General features: G+C 40.5%; 1 protein-coding gene across 5 annotated transcripts in view; it reads right to left on the bottom strand.

Annotated features, from left to right (window-relative positions):
• The window catches only part of LOC148012432 (uncharacterized), a 34,908-nt gene extending 19,882 nt beyond the window's left edge, over positions 1-15,026 (bottom strand). For 2 of the 5 annotated variants that reach the window (XM_087669718.1, XM_087669717.1), the window contains exons 1-4: positions 14,806-15,026; positions 2,207-2,316; positions 2,056-2,085; positions 1,152-1,253 (exon numbers count right to left, since the gene is read on the bottom strand). In XM_087669718.1, coding sequence (XP_087525844.1) covers positions 1,152-1,253; positions 2,056-2,085; positions 2,207-2,313 — 239 coding nt within the window. In that variant the 5' untranslated portion in view covers positions 2,314-2,316; positions 14,806-15,026. Of the gene's footprint in view, positions 1-1,151; positions 1,254-2,055; positions 2,086-2,206; positions 2,317-2,479; positions 2,576-14,805 lie in introns of all 5 variants that reach the window. The other 3 variants (XM_087669715.1, XM_087669713.1, XM_087669714.1) reach the window with 2 other exon arrangements.
• Positions 15,027-24,341: the final 9,315 nt, after the last annotated feature.

The raw sequence follows: 24,341 nt of genomic DNA on the forward strand, positions 1-24,341 counted from the left end.
TCTTTAAAATAGCCCCAACACATGCTATTACCACACTTCTCATTAAAATACCAAACTTTCCTAGAGAGTGTCTATGTCCCCTAAGCTAAAGCCTAATTTGGGATGATCCATCATCTGTAAATATGAGGCTACCCTTCCACTCAGCCCAACCCCTTTCTCGCAGATTATTGGCACCATGTCTACTGTTGTCTATACCCCTTTCCAAGTGGATACCTCAATTCATGCAGCTGTCGACAAGCCAGGCAGCTACTCCCAACCTTTACCCAGCCTGCATTTGCAGCAGATCAGCCATCACCAGCCTCAAGACTGCTGTGCTTTGCTGCCAGCCATCACCAGACTGCTGCCACATCATCAGCCACCTGTGAACTACCCTCTAGACTGCTGCGCTTTCAAACCACAACTGCCACCCAGCCTGCATAGTCATTCTGAGAGCTTATCGTTGTCAGTTTGCTGCAGTTTTCAACTGCCAGATCAGTCATTCACATCTTCAGCCCTACATTTTTGGGAGAGTGCATCCTGCATAGCTGTTCTCTGCCATTTGCAGCAGCTGGTAAATGTTTGGAGGCTACCTGCTACGATTCGGGATGCGTTCAAAGTATGACACGCTGTCTAGCTCATCTCTCTACCCTAGTTCTTTCAAAGACACACAAGTTTGAGGTTTTGTATGCACTCCGCATTCTGTCTTTACTGCATTGAGCATTGTATTATTCATTTTCCATTCTTCTTCCATGTTCATTGTCTCTGAGTTACTCTTCATCTTTGAGGTCTATCGTTATCACTTTGTGTCTGTATACATTTGTGTTTATCTTCTGTTTCTTTACAGTCCCCTCCATCACCAATCATACACGCAACACTATGATTTTGATATTATACCAATGGTAATACATTGGGACTTTCAACCTATAGAGGCAACTTCAGTTCTCCCTAATGATTATACAAATCTAGGAAGTGAGCTCAAGACCTTCCATTACCATGCATTCAGCCTACCAACTAAGCTCTCTCTCAAATAGCCGATGATTTTCATTCAAAGATTATTCCTTACAAAAGAGGTTGTGACTTTGAACACATGGAAGTGCAAGACTCACGACCAACTTTTTCACCACCAAATAAATTGAATTCAAAGGATGTTCAAAATCCTAAAACTAACTTACACTTCGGCTTGTGCATAAACTTCTGAGCCCAAATTTACCAGGGTTTTCAGCTTCTTGAATCGGTTTTGCTGCAATAGTTTGATATTCTTGGACAAATCTGAGCTGTGGTGAGTAATCTCAGCTAAGGATAGCTCCAAACATTGAAAAATGAATGTATTAGCATGCAGAGAGTATATCACACATCAAGGTGGCAAGGACAGCTTTAAATGTTGAAAAGAATCTGGTAAACCTATGGAAATGAAGATAAAATAGAAGTGAATCATGATACTAAGACAGAAAAGCACATTAAGCTGGTATGCAAGAAACTTCAAAGCTGCTCTGTTTACAATCTAATACATAGGCAATGAGACCATCAATCCAAAAACAGAACTACAAACAGCTTCTCTAGCAAGTCTGAAGTCAATGCTAGTTTGCATCTTTGACAAGCCATACTGAACCTCAATGTATCTTCTTGAGTTTATATCAATTCACTACTCCAAATAAAATTATTTATCTTGCAAGAAAAAGAAGATTTGTTCAGTATCTATGACACAGGGCATTTAATTTCTCCATCGTGGTTCATCAATGTGCCTATGTGCCAACTATTGATGCCATTTTGTATCTTCATTGTCGTCTTTGCTTATTAACAGCAATAATGCATCAATGCCTCATAAAATAAGCCCGTGATCTGTAGGCTTAGAAATTAGATCAAACAGGCTGTCGTATGGATGGACACCAACTATAAGTTGAAAGATATGAAGCAGTTGCCTTAGCTAACTGCAAAAGTTTACATCACTTGCTGTGCATGTTAAAGATTAGAAAATTGCACTACATGCAAAAGCTTCAAATCCATAGAAATATATAAACCGACCCGCAAATTTTACCTACTCCACACTCGAATACAAGTTTGAACACAAAAGGATACAATATCTTTTGCTGCTCTATGACCTTGTCCCTGCGTACAATGAACCATGCGCAATCAGGCTAGAAGATTGGTATAGCTATAAAGGTATCTGATCTTTTTGTTGTTTTACAAATTTAATGACAGAGCTAAACAGACATCTGATTTTAGCCACCTCTCTGATATGACCCGAACAAGGTCAGGCTTCAGTTTTTGTTCAATGAAGGCCTCAAACTTCAATACTTTGGCATCTTTTTCCTCCTGTTTTCTGGTTGCTGACATTGTCTGACAAAAATAGTAAACATGTTATTGATGTGTGGCTCTCTCTTTTCTCTAAATAGGAGAACACATGCTTGCAATTAGTATATCTATTATACATTAGCCAAAGTTTTGATGTGTACATGTGGCAGAAGGAAAACAAAGTGTAGAAAAAGAAATAGCCATTTACCTCCTAACACAGACTGCAGCTGGGTCCCAAACAACTCCATAAAATAATCTCTACACATCTGATTTGAGGAGTTCTGCAGCCGCACAAACATTTTACCTAGCAAAAGAAGCATGTAGGCTGTGATAAAACTTTTGTGTGTGGCATTTATGGTCGTGCAAACCCTTGGTTAAATCTGTAGCTTAACCTATTGATAGGATTGCAGCTGAAAATGTATACCAACAGTTGCCAACTGCAGAAATGCAGAAAGCAAGATATTGTCATTCAGAGTGTCAATTATAAGTAAGTGCACAATAGAAGCAAATGAACGTTGGGAAAAGAGGAGCAGACGACAAAGGAACTAGAATGAAAGCACATTGATCTGAATGCAATACAAGGCTGCCAATAGTTGGCCCTTGCACATATGTGATCCATGTCGGTGAGAAACAGACTGAAGGCACAAAATCAGAGACTAATAGAGGAAGACGAGGAAGAATGATGGCTGGATCAATGCACTATACGGAGGCATGTGAATGGTTTCTTTTATAGAACAAAATCAGCAATTCACTCCATGAACTAGAGTATGTGCAATGTGAATAGGCTGAGAGTCGGCAGTGGATGCAATGATCAAAGGCATAGGAACTCTAATCTCCACTTGATGTGCTTGCAACGATGGCATTTGGAACATAAGAAAGACTACTCGACAATGACAATGTTAGAGCTCCTAGTATCCTCTTTTGACTTAGATTGAGACTCATAAGAAGAAGATAGAGTAACATTTTGCTAACACACTCCTTGTTAGATCCTCGGCATGGTCAAAGGCGAGGGAAAGAGAAAATCCGATGAAAGATTGGAACATGTGAAGGTCGATGAAGTCTGTTGATAAAGAAAAGTGGTCGAGTGCCATAACCCCATCTCCGGATGAGACCCCAGTGATAGGGATGGCAAGAGGATGCCAATGGTAGTGGAAGACAATGCCAATAGGAGTGGAGAAGCCTTGAATGGTCACATCAAATATATTTAGTTGGCAACAGATGAGCTAAGTCTTTGATCCGACTAGAAGATGACAACGAGAAGCTATCGAAAGTGCAAAGAAGCAATGTTGCCAAAGACAGACATCGGGGATCAAAGGACACGATGGGCATGCTAGCAGCAAGGAAGGGTGGCTGTTGCATGAGGTAAAGGCCGTGTGAAGATGTGCATTTAAAGACGTACTCGAACATAGAATACAAACACAACCGTACAACAAGGCATAGACCGATAAAAGAACTCAGTAGGCTTACAGTACCTTAGAGACCATGAACATTAAAGATGAATGAATAAGTACAATGCTCAATGCAGCAAACACACAATGCAAGGTGAACTGAACCTCAAACTCTCGTGTCTTTGGAGGTCCGAGGCAAAGCATATGAGCTGGAAAGTGTGTCTTACTCTGATAGATCCCAAAACGCAGCAGACAATCTCTGAATGTGTATGGCACCAGCAATCGCAAAGCTGGAGAGCTTGGTATAGTGCAAACAGGTTTGGGATAGCTCGAATAGTAGACAACAGCACGAGAAGTGTCAGAATGATGTGGGTTGCTATAGTAGACTGAAAACACAGTAGTAGTAGTCTGTAGATGATGATGTGGTACACTGGCGATTGGTTGGATGCAGTATACGCAAGTTGGAACAAGTCGTACAACAGCAAAGGCAGCTTGTGGAGGTTGGGCAATTGATGGCAATGGCTGGAAATAGTGGCAACAAGCTAGAAAACTCCTGCCATCAGCTATATGCAGCAAATGGAGGGCTGGATATAGGTGCTAGGTTGTAGACAACAAGCTCTAACTGAGATATGTCAGAAGGGGGTGGAGGTTTTTTCTTATGGGACACATACGTCTCTAGGAAATGCTGGTAATAATTGAGTTTTGGGGCTGTAATAAAGAGCTAACTAATATGTAATGCATTTTGTAGCTTAACAGTGCACCCTTGAAAGAGCTCCTCACAACCCCCTCTGAAACTAATAGAAGAGCTAATGAAACGCAAATGAAACAGGAGGCAAACACTTTGATCTACACAAAATACAACATTGTGAACAATCAGCCCTTGCACATTGCACGTGTGTGATCCATGTGAGGGAGCTAGACTGACGGTAGAAGTTGCTTTATAGGCAATATGCATGAAACAAGCTTATCTTTATTGGTAGCTCCTAAGGATTGTGTTTCACTCCCTCTACTCCTCCAAAGGACTGTGTTTTGCTCCCTCCATTGAGCATCTTTATCGACATGTGTTGTTGCCTGATCAGGCAAGGCAGGGAAGTCATCTCTAAGCTAAGCTTTGTTGTAGAAGCATGATTTCATGCCCATCATTCTTTATTCTCCTATGTTTTTAAGTTCTCTTTGTCATAGTTTTTACCGTACACTCTATGCTTCTTTTTGCAAATGCTACCACTTCTCGACATCGTATCAAAGTAGAGGTGCTCAAAGAGCTAAAGATTCTCTTTTAGTAAATGCAAAAAAAGCTTTTGGGATAAACAACTCTCTAAAGATTCCAAATTATTTATTTTTGCTGTGTCATCGAGGGGTGGGTACCATTATCTTCTCTCTCCCACACCCTCTTTAGAGATTTGATGCATTAGTGTTATGGCTTCTCCAAAGTCAAAAGCACAGACTAGTGGATGCTTCTCTTGTGGCAAGAATGGTGACACTACCAAAGACTATCATCATTGGCCTTTGCTCCCTATGCCACCAAAGCACGTGTCTTCCCCTTGGCACTCCTTGTGCCACCTCGTCATTCTAAGCGACAAAGATCGTTCTACATCGACTCTCCTAGTTCTATGCTCAAGGCAATAAGGCACATATTACACGCACCAAGCCCCTGCGAGTAAAACTAGGAGTATTGCAATCATCAAACATAGCATGTGGCTACATCTCTTGATTCTACTGTCTAACTATTTGAAGATCCCCACGGTCAGCCCTTCAATGAGCATACCTATAGGTATGGTAGAAAAACTCCTGTGGTTTATTTACACTAGGTCAAACTTAGCTCACTTGGTTTCATTGCTCAGTTAATATTTCAATGCACCTAAAATATTACATTGGATTGCTTGCATGTATGTCTTGAGATAAATCCACTGTACTTATTGTTATGGTTTGACATATGGTTGTGGTTTGCTTTTGCACGGATATACAAATTCTGATTGGGTAGGAGATCTTGATACGTGGCAGTCCCATGGTAGTTACAACTTTTTCTTGATATGGCTTCCATTTTTTAGTCCAACTGTAAACAGGAGTGGTGGATGCTTCCACTCTGTTGATGCGGAGTACATGGTTCTTTACGATGGCACCATAGAGATTGTCTACTTGAGGAGCTTACTGGCGGCAATTAAGTTTCCATGTGACATTCCACTGTCGTCCTCTGCAATGGTAACCCCATCTTTAGTCCAAAGACAAAGCACATAGGAGTCCACCATCACTTCACTAGAGAGTAGGTTGAGCTAGGCACCTATCCACCTTTGTGCCCTCATTAGAAAGTTTTGCAAGTCTATTAACCGAGCGCTTAATTGCCTCACTCTTTAGTACTTGTTATCTAGGATGGGCGTTGGTGTCCCCTCTCCTACTTTAGACTTTTCTAGCTTTTTCTTCCATCGTCTAGTGCTGAGAGGAGCAAGTTTTTCTCTTGGTGTTTATAAGATTTTGATTATTCTTTGCTTCAAGGACATTATTTTTGTACTGTTGTATTATTTTTCATATCATTAGGATGATTAGATTATAAAAGGGCGCTTGGGTAAGTGAATAATTCCCCTTTGAGGGCGTTGTCCAAGTGGCACTATTGCATAGCATTTTGCATGAGCATGAAATCTTGCATTGCCCTTTGCATTACCCCATCCATTGGCATTGTGTTCTTGTAAATATGCATCTGTGCATATTTGTCCGTTTTCAGTTTTTATAGAGTAGTTGACTTTGGGTCCACCATATTCGTGGCAGGTCACATGACAGTCTTCTAAGGCAATATCTATAGCAACATTTTACACATACCCAATACTTATTCTTCTTTATTGGCACCCAAGGGTTGTTGGGATGGCTTGTTAGTTTTATGGTGTGTTGGATATAACCATTCCTACTATTTTCCCCTAGGACAGAGATACTTAATAGGATCAACACAATCTCAAAAAGAAAAAGAGTTCAAAGTGGTTCCATCGCCTTTGCAGGTCCTACAAGGCTAGTGGGTACTTGATGAACATCCCTTTCTCCATGCCTGGGCCTCGCTAGGGTGATCCTTTGGGCTTTCCTTGGTAAGATGACTATTGCCTCTGTAGTCTTGGTAGGACCTTGGACAGCCGATATACACCCTTGGCCCAATGCCTTGGTTGCTTTGGGGTGGGATACCTTAGGATGATTATGGATTGAGCTATGCTTTGTACTCCCGTTTTGGTTCCAATATTGGGCCTAAGCAGGAGTGTTGAGCTAAAAAAGTATTATACCTTGATTGGCTCTTTATTACAACCCCAAAACATGCTTATTATCAAACGTTTCATTAAATGACTGCATTCCTAGAGAGTGTTTGTGTTCCATAACCCAAACCCTAATTTGAGAGAATTTGTTGTCGTGTATAAACAGACAAGCTACCCACCACTCACCCCAATCTTGTTTTGCAGATTGTTGGCATTTTATTCTCTATGAAACATGAACACACAATTACAAACAGTGAGAGAAGAAAACTCTGTGGTGAATGAATCAATGCTATAAATGAATGAGAAAATGTATAGAATGCTCAAGTGCAGAGCTGCCCAACAGTAGGTGGCTCTCATGGGAGTGGACTGAGAAAGGTGTTGATGTGTGTCGTCCATCGGAGACGGATCTTGCATGCAATACCCCTTGTCAAAGTAGAGGAATGAAGAAAAGTGTTATAAAAACAACCTGCTATAAATGAAGAAAAATGTAACTGTTTGAAGACTTCGGCAACTGATCATTGGCAGCAATGGGAGGTTGGGTGACAATTGTAGACCACGTAGCATCAATCACTCAGGGTTGGATAGCTAGTGGAAGAGGGCTGATGGTCGGCTGAAATCTGCAAGACAAGGATAGATTGAATGGTGGGCAGCCTATCTATTTATAGATCTAGAAGGATCCTCCCAGGTTAGGGTTTTGCATGTGGGACATAGAAACTCTCTAGAATTGCTCCCTGTGTAATGAAACTTTTGGTAATTTATGTGTTTTGGGGTTATTTTAAAGAGCTAATCAATATGTAATGCATTTTTTAGCTCAACACCCCTCCCCGGTCCAAAACTAGTACTAGAAAGGAATTGTAAGAAAAGCTCAATCTCTTCTTAACCTTAAGGTATCCCACCGCAAAGCAACTAGAGCATCGGACAAAGGGTGTACATCGGCTGTCCAATGGCCTAGCAAGACTACAAAGGTGATGGTTATCTTACCACGAAAGCCCAAGTGATCACCCTAGAGAGGCCAAGGCATTAGACAAAGGGTGCTTGTAGTGGCCTACTAGGACATGCAAAGGTAGATGGAACCACATTGACCTTTTTTTCTTTTGGTTGTTGAAAAGATACAGTTTGTGTCTTGTCAAGTAATTGTGTCCCAAGGGGAGAATGAGAAAGGACTGGTTAGATCCAACATATCACAAAATAGACAAGCTATCCCAACCACTCGTTGGTGTTGATAATGAGGAAAAAGAGTGAAGATATGCAAAGGTTTCTACAAAGAAAACACAAAATTTACGAACACAACTGAAACACAATAACTCAAACAGTAACACAATAAATGCAAACCCTAAACATAAAATGCAAAACACTAAAACACAAAAACTCAAAAATGCAAAAACGCAAACACAAACACACATAGAAAACAACAAGAACTTTGATGTGAATGAATCAATACTATAAATGAATGAATGAATGTATAGAAGGCTCAAGGGTAGAGTTGTCCAACAGCCCGTGGCTGTCGTGGGAGCAGGTTGAGGGAGGTGTGGATGTGTCATCCACTAAAAACGGATCCCGACTACAGTAACCACTAGTGAGAGCAGAGGTTGATAAAGAAAAGTGTTGAAAGCACAAAAACGGCCTATTGTAGATGCAAATGCAATTAGGCTGATGCTAAAAATGAAAGAGCAACAGATGTAATTGGTAAATATAGCCATGTAACTGCCTAAAGATTATGGCAGCTGATCACCGACAGCAGTGGAAGGTTGGGTGATAGCTGTAGACCATGTAGCAGCAATTGTTGGGGGTTGGACAGCTAGTGGAAGAGGGTTGATGGCCGAATCTTGCAAGACAAGGATGGATTGAATGGTGGGCAGCTTGTCTATTTATAGATATAGAAGGATGCTTCCAAACTAGAGTTTTGTTTATGGAACACAAAAAGTCTCTAGGACCTCGTACCATTTAATGAAACTTTTGGTAATTTACATGTTTTGGGGCTGTTTTAAAGAGCTAATAAGTTTGTATTGCATTTTTAGCTAAACACCCCCTCTCAGGTCCAAAATTGGATCCAAGAAGGGACTAGAAAAAAAGCTCAAGCCTATTTTTACCGCAAGGCATTGCAGCCCAAACCAACTAGGGTATCGGACAAAGGGTGCAGTTGGCTAGCCAGTAGCGTACCAAGATTACAGAGGTAGGGGGCTTTGCAAAAAATGCTTACCTTACCTACTTTTTTAATATTTCACGTCTTCATTTTTAAAAAAAATACAGAGCAAGGCCAATAATATGACAGTTTTTCACCATTTCCCCCTAATGAGTGAATGACACGTCATCCACTTCGTACCTTGATGTGCTTCAAATTATCATTAAATTGGGGAGTTAATGTGACGACAAAATGCCACTAAACACACGGCCGTCACTTTTTCAGCCCCCTTACCCTATGTGTGTGTGTGCGTGTGAGAGAGAGAGAGAGAGAGCATTACTCATTCGGGCAATAAGCTTTTCCCTCTTGGAATTTCTACAAAAATAAAAAGCCATCTCCTTTGCCTTATCCTTCACCCTCCAAACAATAATAATTAAAATAGTGATAATAAAAATAACGCTAATAAAAATTATAAACAACCTCACATGATCACATCCCTCACAAAATTTTCAAGTCATCACACTAACCACAAATATTCATCATGTGCACTTTTCCAATGTATGTCCATGTGCATATTTGTGTATACGTGCACATTGATTAAGGCTCCATCTATCTCTTAGAAAAAGAACTTTCCATTTCTCGTGCATTCTTGTAAGTATCATTACAAACTCTCTTGCAAATACCACCTTTAAATATCCATTCTCCTTGGATCACATTTTCTTAGAAACTCGAATTCTAAGGTAATATAAAAGCAGAAGTATTGGATGGAGCAGAGCTAAGCAAGATACAAATAGAATTAGGAGGAAAGTAGTTCTCTCTCTCTCTCTCTCTCTCTCTCTCTCTCTCTCTCTCTCTCTCTCTCCAACACAAAGGAATTGGCCTTCTGCATTGATCCGATAGGCATTCTCCTGCCTCCTGCAAGGGCTTGCACCCATTTGGCCTCGCCGACAACTCCAAGTCAACATCAAACTCCACTGCCAGATGCTGCATGAGCCATTGCCAAGGGTGCGCATCAGGGAACCTCCTACTCCCATGAGGACCACCCTCATGCCGAATCAATGAACACTTGACCGTTATCGCGCCTAACTCATTTGAGCTGACAATCTCTTCAACCTCCACATCTTGCGTGCCCTGATCAAAGGAACCTCCACATTTGGCTTGCCTTGATCTCGAAGGAGGAGAGGAGTGGAGTAGAAGCCACCCCCATCGCCATCACTATCATCATGCCCTCCTCGCAACACCCCAAAATGCCAAGTACAAAGTGGTTACATGATCACAAAGAGAGAGAGAGAGAGAGAGAGAAGTGATCCGGTCAAGACTCGATTCATCTCTACCAAGGCCCAATTCATCCCTGCCAACACAAGCCAAGACCAAACATGGGGAAGTAAGAAAGAGATAGAGAGACATAGAGGGAGATTACTTGCATGTTCGGATTATGTTCATCCCTACCAGATAGGGAGAGAGGGAGAGAGATTACCTGCACCTTGCATGTGAGAGAGAGAGAGAGAGAGAGAGAGAGAGAGAGAGAGATTACATGTGCCCTGCATGTGTCCCAAGGAAGGTCGAATGTGGGAGGAATGAAGGCCTAATTCACCTCTCTTGTGCCCGCCTCTCCCCACACTAATGTCTATTCAGTCACCTACATTCCAATGGCTCTAGGTTGCTCGCTTGTGGTGCACTATCTAATAGATAGAAGACGGAAGAGGAGGAGAGAGCCCAAAGACTGCAAGAGTGGACTGTGCACGGGCTGAGAGAGAGATGGCTCTCTCTCTCTGTATCTCTCTCTCACTCTCACATGAGAGCACATTGTTGAAGATTTCCATGCCTTCTACAACATAAGAGATATGGTGACACTCTAAGGCTAAATGAGAGAGCTCAACCTCTACAGAGTCTGTGAGGATGTGCACAGAGAGAGAGAGAGACATAGACAGACACAAAGAGGATGCCATTAATGATGCATGTGTGAGAGAGAGAGAGAGAGAGACGTGGAAAGCTTTTTAAGGCTTCTCTCTCTCTCACATTCCATGTGGCAATTTTGCCTTTGATAAAGCCATGTGGATATCTATACTCCAACTCCCGCTTCTTTTTTTTGGAAGTAAAATCATGTAAATTCATATTTTTGTCTCAAAGTTCTTAGAGGTATGCCACATCAAATTTTGTCAAGTTTGGTGTGATAGATTTGGTAGAGTCGAAATGAAGTAGTAGTATAGATATCATACCAACTTGTAGCACATAGTCTTAGCAATGTTTTTAGAAGCCCCATAGTTTTCCTAGTCTTAGAAGACCTCGATGAGACCCTATGACTTGGCATTTGCATGGAGTGCATTACTCTTGCATATTTTGTTAGCATAGAAAGTTACTCACACAAGTTCGTGTGTTCATTATCGCGCTAAGATCTGCACAAGTGTGTGTCTTAAGGGAGCCTGTAACACGATGTTATTTTAACTCCCCTCTTGCTCTGCACGAGGGCCCCTATAAACCGATGGTGATTAACCCCTCTCTCTCTCTCTCTCTCTCTCTCTCTCTCTCTCTCTCTCTCATTTTTCATGTTTGTCATAGAAACTAAGGATGGTTACCATTGTTTTCTTAATGTTACTTTCATGCAATAGAGCATAACTTGAATCCTAAATGTTATAGACAACAAAACATTGTTTCTCAAACTTTGTGGATGCATCATGTAGGTTTGGCTTGTCTTGGTCCTTTGGGGATCATCTTAGATTTTTCTGTTGTAAAAGATAATGAGCCTCGACCCCCATTCTTGCATCAAAAAGAATTACGAGTAAACTTAATAAATTATCTATTCATAATTGCAATCATTTCAACATAGAATGTTGAAGTGGAAAAGTTTCTTGAGTACTCATCAATGTTCTTACTAATGATTTGCATGTTCCTCCTTTCAACCCTCCAATACTTGCTAAACTCTAAGATCCCTAGGATATAGGGATATCGTCATAAAAAAGAAGACGAATGGAAGAATGGTAAAAGGCATCACTCTAGAAGAGGGGAAAGTTGTGAGGTGGTTTATAATATTTATTAGTGTTATTTTTATTATCACTATTTTAACTATTATTGTTTGGAGGGTGAAGGATAAGGCAAAGGAGGTGGCATTTTATTTTGATAGAAATTCCAAGAGGGAAAAGCTTATTGGCCGAATGAGTAATGCTCTCTCTCTCTCTCTCTCTCTCTCTCTCTCTCTCTCTCTCTCTCTCTCTCTCTCATATAGGGTAAGGGGGCTGAAAAAGTGACGGCCCCATGTTTAGTAGCATTTTGTTGTCACATTAACTTCCCAATTTAATGATAATGTAAAGTACATCAAGGTACGAAGTAGATGATGTGTCATTCACTCATTAGGGGGAAATGCTGAAAAACTGTCATATTATTGGCCCTCCTCTGTTTTTTTTTTTTTATGAAGACATGAAATATTAAAAAAGTAGGTAAGGTAAGCATTTTTTGCAAGGCCCCCCATCACCACAAAATTACGGGCATTTTTTTACAACACAAGAGAAAGTCATAAGACAAAAGTCGCAAGCCAAAAAGGTTATCAAAAACATCCTAATGTTTTACTGTTGTTCAAGTTGAAGCTACTGCCCATTAGGTCACTATCATAACCTCATTTGTACTATGAGAGACCATCTTGAAGGATTTGCTGAAGGTCATAACCTCATTTGTACTATGAAAGACTGTCTTGAAGGATTTGTTGAAGGTGAATCAAAGGCCCACCTCTTAGTTCGTCACCTATGCTCTAAATGTTAAATGTTGTAGTTCCCTTAAATGAGAAGTCATCATAGTTGTCAAGTACAAAAGGTACGATAGTGTATGGTTCGATAAAATACAATACTAAATGGTACCTTAATATCTTATAAGGTATGTTATAATATTAGTACAAAAAGAATAACATGATTATTTTGGACTAAAGATAATAGAATAGATGTTTAGAGTATAAATAGCAATGTAATTAGAGTATATAAGAGGAATGCTTGAGAGTAACATACCAAAACCTCATGCCGCATGCGCAACATACACTACTATTACCAACCAATTACAAGTACATAGATGGGAGTGGATATGTTATACATGATCATACAAATAAAAGTAGGCTTGAGAGAGAGAGAGAGAGAGAGAGAGAGTGTGTGTGTAACCACCACCTTTTAAGTATTTGTTAGGTTTAAAGTAATTATTTCATTTAGAAATCAATCCCATATTATAATAAACATATGCAAATTATAAGCGGCGATCTCTTGAAAAAAACCAAATTGGTTTACCATACTAGCCAACTATAATGCCTTAAAATGACATGCTATAAGGAAAAAAATGCTAGTTATAATAGAAACAATGTCTATTTTAAAACCTAGAGAGAATCAATTGGGAGAGAGAAAGAAGAAAAAAAAAAGAAAGGAGAAAGAAAAAAAAATATTGTAGGCTGGAGGGAGAGTTGCCAAAAAGGGGCGATTTTTTCGTACTAAACTATACAAGTATGTACAATACGGTACTGCATAGATTGTACTGTACGGATCAATTTGTACTACGTACGATGACAACCTTGAAAGTCATGATGGGTATAGGGGATTGTCACAGTTCCTAGTTTAGAAACTGGAAAGGGTTTAACATTGAAATTCATATGGTTATGAGATGGCCTTTGTTGACTTGATTGTGGGGTCCAAGTGGAGAAGATTTAATGAAGGTAGTGGAGACAATTTAATGAAGATTGTGGGGCAATAGCTGGAGTGATGTGTATAAATGCAAGGCGGCCTACAAAACACTAAAACACTAGCTATTGATTGACGCTTGAATGCTGATGTGTCAGCACAAATAGGCCTACAACAAAACACAAACGTAGGTGATATGGTTACAATCGATGATGGCTGGGACAGCAGATGAGCGAGGACTAGAGGCTGAAAACTCAGCACCAACAGCAATCGATGATGGCTAGACACCAAATGAATAGCAAATGAGCAAGAGCTAGAGGCTGAAAACTGAGCACCAACTACAATAGAGGGTATGTGGACTAATGAAACCTACAAAATAAGGATGGACTAAATGGTGGGCAACCTATCTATTTATAGATGTAGAAGGATCCTCCTAAATTAGGGTTTTGCTTATGGACGTAGAAACTCTCTAGAACCACGCACCATTTAATGAAACTTTTGGTTATTTATATATTTTGGGGTTGTTTTAAAGAGCTACTTAATTTGCAATGCGTTTTTAGCTCGACAAGGCAGCCCAAGAGAGAAAGGGAGAGAGGGAAAAGAGAAAGTGGGCCTCAGTAGATGACAATGGTTTAAAAAAGCGATAGTGGGATGTCCACGACAAGTCCCTTTATAGGGAATTTTGGCCCATTTATCCTACCGTGAATTAAATCCTTTTAATTATAAATAAAGCTTTTTAGACTCAAATTGAGTAGCAAAAACTAAGTGTAAATACATCACAATTATTTATTAACCTTGATTTTGGTTGCTCAACTCTCCCTTTCAAGCCCAAACAAAGTGCCCAAGATTGAGGGAGAGTCATGCTTCACCCACTAATTAGCTTTTAAAAAATGTAAGATATGAAAGCTTATGACCTTGCGAGATCCCTCATCAAAAGTTGAGGGAGAGCTTTTTCTACCTCAGATCTTTGCCAAAATATAGCCATCCAGAGTATGGTATTGAAGGTGAATGAATTAAATAAATCCTCAAATGCAATGTTGTAGATAAAGCAAATGCTCTTGAGATGGATACATTTACTCAGAAGGTCAGGAAAGCAGCAAACGACGAAATTTGGACATTTGGTGGAAGAAACCAGGATCGTTCTGTTTTACCTTGAAGGCGAAACGGGAGGGTGCAGGCACCGGCAGCAGAGGAACGTGCGGGAGGGGAAACGGCGATGCCTGAGACGGTGGAGAAAGCCGAGGGATCCCCGCCGTGTCTGCCTCTCGCGAGGAGGAACAAGGTCGGGACTCCACGAGGGATGAAACAGGTTCCAAAATAAAGCAGCAGACTCTACTTTTAGACTGGTTCGAAAATAGTTCTGGACACTTTCCCGTTTCCTTTACAAGCGAAGAAAGGCAAAACTTTTGGTCAAATTACCGTATAAAGTGACGGCCCCAAGCCTCAAGACTATCTCGCACGGGTATTCAATGAAGGCGAGAGTTGGGATCCACGGTTGAAAAGACACCACATGTATCGAAGAGATCTGGGGCGTTGAAACATACGTCTATGCGAGATATCGGCGCGGCCAAAGTAAACTAGGCCACAACAATAAACTAGGCTAGAAAATCGGCCGTTCACGAATTCGACACTTCAGCCCACAAACATTCTTCCTGCCACAGGGCATTCCTGCTTGTGTCATTCTTCCTCCCATAGGGTATTCCTTACAGATTGTCATTCTTCCTCTAATCCTGTAATCCCTACTTGTGCCGTTCTTCCTCCCATAGGGCATTCCTTACAGATTGTCATTCCCTTCCCCTCAATAGCCTCATCGTCAGTTACCAACACATGGACTACCGGGTTGCATCAAGTCTTGTGAATGGAGCGATAATCAGCTATTGGTCGCACTTGGATGCTTAATCAAGTCGTCACAAGTTACAGTTGCATCGGTTTCAACATAACCTATTTTCGAGGTTGTATATTGCACATCACAGAGTGGACTCTAGTTCGGAAACGTACATCAATCTACATAATCCGTACATCTCTCCACTTGGGCTATAAATCTAAATGCAATCAATAATATTTTATTCTTGTTTGTCATCGAATGTATGTATCAATTGGAGTTTCTTTCTGTGCTTGACTTTAAGCTCCTGGTTTCTCATGTCGAATGCACGCATCTATTGGGGTTTCTTTCTAGGGTATGTTCCTAGCAAATTATAATTGGAGGGATGGATTCCCCTTCTGCATTGTGTATGCAGCAAAGCTTTGTTTGATTAGTAGGATTTTTGTAACTTCTAAATGTTACCTCTACCTATGAACAACAAAGAGTGATTTTTTATGAGACTGTCCAGTGATGATGATGTTGCATGTTGTAGCACGTTGACGGCATGGAAGAGTTTTCAATCTCCTGCTTGTATTGTAGTCAGCTTGTTCTGTAATGGAAATCTTTCATGCTTGTCATGCAATCATGCTCGATAAAGTACTTGTTGTGGCCATGCTGTGATCATGGTATACTCATGCCATACCGTTTTTTGTTTTGTTTAAGGGATCAAACCATACCATCTAGCCATAGTATGAGTTGTCTAAAAATCTTGTGCAATTTTCTTGTCTTGACATTGAGTCAAGCTATAAAGCTAAGTACAGGGTAACCTTTATAGCTATGAGGGACTATGTTCGGTTCTGCTAGTTGCTACCAAATCTTCATGTATTAAATGTCTGGATTTGTAAATGACAAACTTTTTATGCAGTTATTTATTTGTAATAAGACTTGGTTATGTCAAGAAAATATCTCACAGGCAACAATGACACGTACACGCTCCCAAAAAAGATCAAATGAGGTTGCCTTCAAGGCTGAGTACGAAGCCTTAGGAGCACTAACAACAAACCATGTCGATATCGAAGCATCCAATGATGTTGATGTGGGTTACGACGGGGCTGCTACAAATACATGCACTGTAAGTTTGTTGATTTGACATTGAATTGCATTTTTTTCATTGCAGACATGAAATAGTTATTGTGCTTAACACTGTGCTTGCCTTTGTGTTCTTGCCTTTGTGCTTAACACTGTGCTTGCCTTTGTGTTACTGAGGACGTTGACAATTATGAAGATGGTGATGATGGTGTAGTCGGCGATGATGACATAGCTAGACCTCATGTCAGAGATCTTACTAGCGATGGAAATGCACATGATGGAGACTATGACCCAAAATGGGCTCCTCAAGAACCTGGTCTCGCATCAACTGAGGAGTGCATTATTCCACAGTTTTGAAGTGCTTCGCCAACCTTCCTGTCAACATTCAAAGGTTTGAATCTTGAGTCGCAACCCCCATCGCCCACACTGATGAGTCTTGAGGTGGTTTTAATATTGTAGTTCTTTCCTAATTAGAGCTCATTTTATCTGTTGAAAGCTGTGTATTGATTTATGCATAGCAGAGACATTGTGCCCCTCGACAGAGGGGATTGAGATCCAGAGGTCCATGTGCTGGAGATGATATGACCACTACTGGCATCTCTTCACCGTCATCATCTGAGGAGGCTGTATGTGCGTATACATTTGTGATCTCCAGTGGCACTATTGAGCCACAATGCATAGGAGGGTGTCCCTTGCAAACGAGGGGCCAAATGGCTCGTTGCAGGTTTAGGGTTGATGGTATCTATTTTTTATCTTTTATGTAATATTGTGTGATTCGTAGTGTATTTAGTACCGTGTTTTTGTGTACAGGCTAGAGACAAGTGTACATATTGAGTTCAATTCCTCGAGATCATCCCTAGTGGCTAAGGTTGATACTACAATGATACAGTCCATTGTTGGCTCAGAGGCGTCCACTCGAACTCTCAACCTATTTGGTTTGTAAGTAATTTTTTTGCATATCATAGTACATTGTTATATATGCATTTGGGTATGCTGGTTTGGTAATCGAAGCTTCTTTTCCAGGTGGATGGAGCACACCTTATCATTGGAGATTCTTGAGAGGCTGTGCTTCATTGATAGCTTATGGTAATCTATTGTAAGTGCAGCACGTCCAAAATCACGAGTGTTGCTGAATTTCTTTTTTGGTGTGGATGCATCGAGATTGACATTTGTTTTTCTTCCAGTTATCTTGAGGTAAACATTTGCATGGTTAAATTAGGGTTTTATCAATATCATTGTTATTGAATATACTCTTTGACTTGGACATTTAAATACCATTTTTGTTAATGCAAAAATCATTGGGTTTTGTATGCCCTTTATAACCCTAAATTTAAGAGGGTTTCACATTTAGAAGACAAAGACATAAGCCTTTTGTATTTTGACTCCCTTGGGTTGATCGAGGCTTGTGAGTGTTTACCGATTGTGGTGGTTGATTGAGGCTCGTGAGTGTTTACCGATTGTGTGTCAACAACGCAAAGAAATTCATTGAGGATGGTGGTTGGGAATTTTGAAAATTCTGAGGAATCAGACAAAGGATATCAGCCCTTTGATGTGGAAGAGGCTTCTAAATCTAAAGATGGGATTGACGATTGAAACGGTTGACACTGCAGAAGCATGCCAAGTGTTTAATAAACCATCCATTGGATATGCATGATGGCATGGAAAGCATTGATTGCAGGATATGTATGTAGCTGGAAGGCATATCTCCTGATTCTGCGATAGTTCTCTGCACTTTGAAGGCTTGTGGCACCATAGAATCCCTAGAAACAAGCCATAAAGTACACTCAGAAATTTTGAAAAGAGGATTGGAAACAGAACTTTATGTCAGCAGTACTTTGGTAGATGTCTATCCGAAATGTGTCTATCTGAAATAGTGATTTCATGTTGTTTACAGCAGGGCTGATCGTACTTCTCAGTACACACTCTGATATGCATTTGGGGATTGTTTGGGACTAAAATAGTGCTTGGCAGTTGTAACCTTGGCTGTGGTAATGTACTTACAAGTTTACATGAAGAGCTTGAAGATACTTATGCAATCTATGTCTCCTGACTATGCTCTCTGGTTGATCATGCTTCATGAATGGTTTGGGCTGCTATTACAGGGCACCACATGTTTGGTTGTGTTACATGCTCATGGATCATGTTGCGAGGTGGATACTTGATGCATACTTATGCCTTTTGGATGCCGAACATTTGGGGATGACGACATGACTTGGATATGCTTTCGGGGCTGATTTAAGCCACTACCTCCTCAGTTTTGGACAGTGATTTCATGATGTTTACAGTAGGGCTGATCGTACTTCTCAGTGGATATTTAATGCCTATTGGTTTACTGCTCTGCTTTGGGTATTATGCATGCTGTATTGATGCTTCACATGGATCATACACACTTTGATATGCATTTGGGGACTATTTGGGACTGACATAGTGCTTGGCAGTTGTGACCTTGGCTGTGGTAATGTACTTTGCATGAAGAGCTTGAAGATGCTTATGTGATCTATGTCTCCTCACTATGGTCTCTGGTTGATCATGCTTCATGAACGGTTTGGGCTGTTGTTACAGGGCAGCACATGTTTGGTTGTGTTACATGCTCATGGATCATGCTTGCGAGGTGGATACTTGATGCATACTTATGCCTTTTGGATGTCGAACATTTGGGGATGACGCCACATGACTTCGATAAGCTTTTGGGGCCGATTTAAGCCACTACCTCCTCAGTTTTGGACAGTGATTTCATGTTGTTTACAGCAGGGCTGATCGTACTTCTTAGTGGATAATTAATGCCTATTGGTTATTGCTCTGCTTTGGGTGTTATGCATGCTATATTGATGCTTCCCATGGATCGTACACACTCTGATATGCATTTGGAGACTGTTTGGGTCTGAATTAGTGCTTGGCAATTGTGACCTTGGCTGTGGTAATGTACTTACAAGTTTACATGAAGAACTTTAAGATGCTTATGCGGTCTATGTCTCCTGACTATGCTCTCTGGTTGATCATGCTTCATGACGGTTTGGGTTGTTGTTACAGGGCAGCACATATTTGGTTGTGTTACATGCTCATGGATCATGCTTGCGAGGTGGATACTTGATACATACTTATGCCTTTTCGATGCCGAACATTTGGGGATGGCTCCACATGACTTGGATATGCTTTTGGGGCTTGCATTCTGAAGACCAATCTAGGCATTCGCAATAGTTGGATTGCAAACTCACATTGTACCATTGAGAGGGAGTAGAAGTGCTTTGTATTTTGAATAACATTGAAAGCTCGTTCATGACTTGAAGAGTTGATTGGTCTTTCTTATACCTTTGTAATATCATCTCCCCTACAGCCAATCTAGATGTGTGGCTCTTGCTTGTACCATACATACTAAAACGAGCCGAGTCCACTACAAAAGGAAAACTCAAAAAATTTAATTGCACAGTCATTAAACAGTAAAAAAGAGGAATAAGTGGGGATCAACATTTACCACAACAATTCCAAGCCAATGGTAACTATGGAACTAAACAATTCAATTCCAATTTTAGAAGATTTAATCCAGGTCGTTTCTCTTCATCATCTTTCCGCAAGAATTGGGAAAAACCACCTGCATTACCATCCAATGTCAATCAAAACCCTAAGCCTATTCCACAGCCAAATCCTAATGTACCTAGATTTCCCGCCATTGCAAATAATGTAACCAAAGCCAAGCCAATAGTATGCTATAAATGCCACCAGCGGGGACATCTAGCAGCAATTTGTCATTCAAAGAAGCCACCTGCCTGTAATGTTCCTCCATACGAGTCCCTGTATGAGAGCCCCACAAGGGCATGAAGCAAGTCTAAAATGGACCTATTTATTCTTGCATCCAAGAGAGTATATTTGACATATTGCCACAACTTCTCAACCAAATTATCTTATAGTGAGCACTTTGGATATTTGTGATAACAATCTTTCCTGCATACAAAGTGTTTATGATAACCCTAAATTGTATACATAAACCTTGTTTTGTGCCCTCAATTTTAGAGCCTCCGCATACACTTCCGTCCAATCATCACTCGAGAGCTTTCCTATTCACAAACAAAGGTTGTGACCATTAATGTATGATTCACATACATAGAAACATTTGTAGACAAATATGCTATTTGCAATTCACCTTGGTTGTGCATTTGATGTGACAACATTTGAACTTCCTTCGAGATCATGAAAAATCAAAAGGTTACCCGATCCAGTAGTGTAGAGTTTTGTATATGAAAAATTTCCTTGGAAACCGACATCTTTGCGACATAACGACATATGCCCACATCAAAGAAGTCATCTATGCAACATTGAATTTCTCTCGGATGCACAGGTAAGTGATATAGGTCCACATGTGTTCCAGGAATATGCCCATCATGAGTTGCCCATAATAAAATGGTCACTTCATCTACACCATCAATGTACTCTACATGTACCTTGAATGGACAGCCACACTTTTTCGATTTCCTCAATCTTCGGATATTATCTCCCTTTCATTCAGTTCTTCCATCTCGATGGCATACATACTCAACAACTGTCTTGAGCATGGCATTGTTCTTTGAGGTGCGGAGTAAAACCAATCTGACTTTGTGCTTGATAATTATATCAATCAAGCTCTCCTCCACATGGGTCCTATTTGTCAAAGTTGTTTTGCATGGTTGTATTTTGTTGTCCTTCTTAGCACGAGGCAAAATATGAGAGGTACCATAGGTGATTTTATTGTTGTCATTTTTACAATCGCATGCATTCACTATCTCGCGCACATAAGGAATAGGAATACCATTCTTTCTCATGTCAATGCACCATTCTAGCTTGATTGCATCGATTATGGCAGTAACACCTTGATGATGTCTATCTGGGCCATGGCGATGTCAAATCGTTTGAACAATATATTCCCAACCTTCGATGTAAGCAATATTTGTAAAAGGTGACGATTTCAAGCATAACTGATTGCTACCATCCTTATTTTGCACCAAGCACATGTCATCCCTCATTCGTCTCCACCTTTTCAAATCAAGCAAGCCTCTTGTATCATGTGCTTTCAAAGTCTCTACTATTATTGCCATGATACCTTGAATATCAAGCTCCATGAGCTTGTAGCTTTCCTTGTCAAATGTGAAATATTTAGGTGACACATAGAGAAATGGGCTCAATGAACCATGGGTTGCTACATTAGGCCTTTGACCACACTGCACTGTAAAATCTCTACAACATCCCGATCATTACTCGATGGATTGCTATTATCATGTTCGGAGTATTCTTCGAATTCAAAGTCACTAACAATTCCTCCATTATGGTCCATCATCTAGCAAAGTAGAAATGAAACAAGTGCTTTGCAATGAGCAATCATCTCCCATCAATCCAAACAAGTGCCTTGCAATGAGCAAGCATCTCCCATCAATCCAAACTAGTAGCAAAATCACAAAATACCATGCTGTAAGAACTTGTGCATCTCAATCTTTCTTCAATAAGTGTATAAATTATAAATCATTTAGGCTCACCTTATTGCTTTGTATTCAACCTCCCAACCCGTCCAGATTTGCAGAAACCCAAATGAAACCGTTCTGTGAGCTCTTTTGCCCGAAACTATCCCACAGACATCTGTCTTAGTTTACTATTTTGTCCTAGTTTACTTGGACCCGAATTTTTTAAGGACTAAAAGTGTAGCACCTATCAAACCAATAGACTAGTAGGCTAAATAAAGCCAAATTGCATCAATAGCCCTTAATATAACCCATTCCATGATCCATCTCGAAAAATGAAAAGGAGCACTCGATTTTTTAGCCTAGTTTACTTTTCGGGCCTAGTTTACTATTTGGGCCTAGTTTACTTTACCCGCGCCGATAAAGTGCACAAACGTCCGTTTCAATGTCCCAGATCTCTTCAATACTTGTGGTGCCTTTTCAACCGTGGATCCCAACTCTCCCCTTCATTGAATACCAGTGCAAGATAGTCTTGAGGGGCCCCAAGGGAGCTACACTTTGGGTAACAATACATGACTCGTAGACTTTCTAGGCTGTAGCCCTCACACATGAGCTTCCGAAGAGCCTTAGAGCTGGCTCGCGCCAATGGCTCGCACCAGCTCTTACGATGCAAACCCAAGCTTTTGAGAGCCCTCACTTCCCTACAGTTGCACCAAGGAGAACGGAAACCATTTACAGGTAAAATATTGAGTATTAATGGCTAACAAAAAGAAGTCATTTCTTTCCTATTGGTGCCTAACTTCACCAATGGCCTTACTAGTGAATGGGAGTCAACACTCACTACAAATCCCACAAACCCTTCCTCTAAACTCCCTTTTTTGCAAGGGTCTATGGGGATGATGCAGGGCTACCAAAACCCCACTCCGCCTAGCCATTTTTTGGTGCGACACAGTTTTTGTTTTAGGTGGGGGGGATATCTTCCACCCACTAGAGCCAAGTGCGATCTGGCTCTTATTATGTCGTCTTAGAAAGATGAGTGGGGTAGGATGGCTTGCACACATGTAAGTAACAATGAATGGTTGAAGTAAGTGAGGGGACATCAACAGTTTATCCACACACAAATACCTTCTTTGTTGGATCATGGTAGGATGCTTATACCACACAATTCCCTCGTGGTTTTCAAGAGGAAATCTTGTTAAAACGATAGTTACAAATATTCTATATACATATCAAGAAATGCTCACCATGGGGAGACATAAAACCTCCATGTGTATGGGCTATTATCATGATTGTTTCACAACGAGATCCTTTTCTTTCAAATAAGTTGATTTTGCCCTATGGTAGTGGTGCACAAATCGGATGCTAGATGCGTGCGTAGCGAGCACCGGAAGGTCCCCAAGAACAAAAAAACTCCACTAAAGCTCATAAAACAAGAAGAAAGATTTGCACAACATGAAGAAAAGAGACAAATTGGGTACAATCTCCCGCCCATGCCTTGTGTGAGCGCTCTACAAGGCATGTATTTATAAATTTATTAATCTCCAAGCTCAAAAATAGCCCAATTTTACAATTAGCATGCTTTGGCTTTTGTGTTTGCTTTTGTCCAAATAAATAATAAAGCGGTTGGGTAGCCCAAAAGTCGGATTGTGCCCAACTACAATGTCCAATAATGAAATATTTAAATCGAGCGCCTATGCATATACAAAATAATAAATGTCTGTCAAGAGGTTTAATAAATAAACACGCCCAAATAAATATTAGTGCCATGCCTTTAATGATAAGACACCCATCAAAAATGATAATTTCTTTTTAGATAGTTTGAATACACGTTATCGCCCAGTGCTTCCCAACGCCACTGTTGCCTGCTCTACACATCAACTGAAGCATTCACAATTGTTAGAAAATAATAAAATTAAACCGACAAAAGTGAATACCTAGCAGCCTTCAGCAACAAAATAAATACATAGGTTGGAACTCTATTTTAACCTTAATTTAATACGAGTGCACTCTAAACTCATAAATGTCCATTAATTTAAATATGTATTTTGTGGAATCACTTGCTGTGGAATCACCCACATGCACATTAAATTAACATGACACCCAAAAAAGACAGGCGTCCCCATCGACTTCTCGCACAAGGAATCCACCTTGTGTATGAGCCTCGGCAAATAAATATAGTTTTACAGAATTCAACACAAAAAACTCACGAAATCCACCGTGGAATAAAAACCTCACGGAATCCACCATGGAATATGTCTCCTGGCATCAAGTAGAGTTTATAATAAGTTAAGCATGTCTTTCACCCTCATGGGTATTTCTTCACATGTTAACAAAAGATTGCCCCCTAAGCCACCTAGCCAACCTTTACGCGCAC

The sequence above is a fragment of the Lygodium microphyllum genome, chromosome 27 (genome assembly GCF_053477565.2).
Source record: "Lygodium microphyllum isolate KBCC chromosome 27, Lygodium_microphyllum_v1.1.10, whole genome shotgun sequence".
In the NCBI taxonomy this organism is placed as follows: Eukaryota; Viridiplantae; Streptophyta; class Polypodiopsida; order Schizaeales; family Lygodiaceae; genus Lygodium; species Lygodium microphyllum.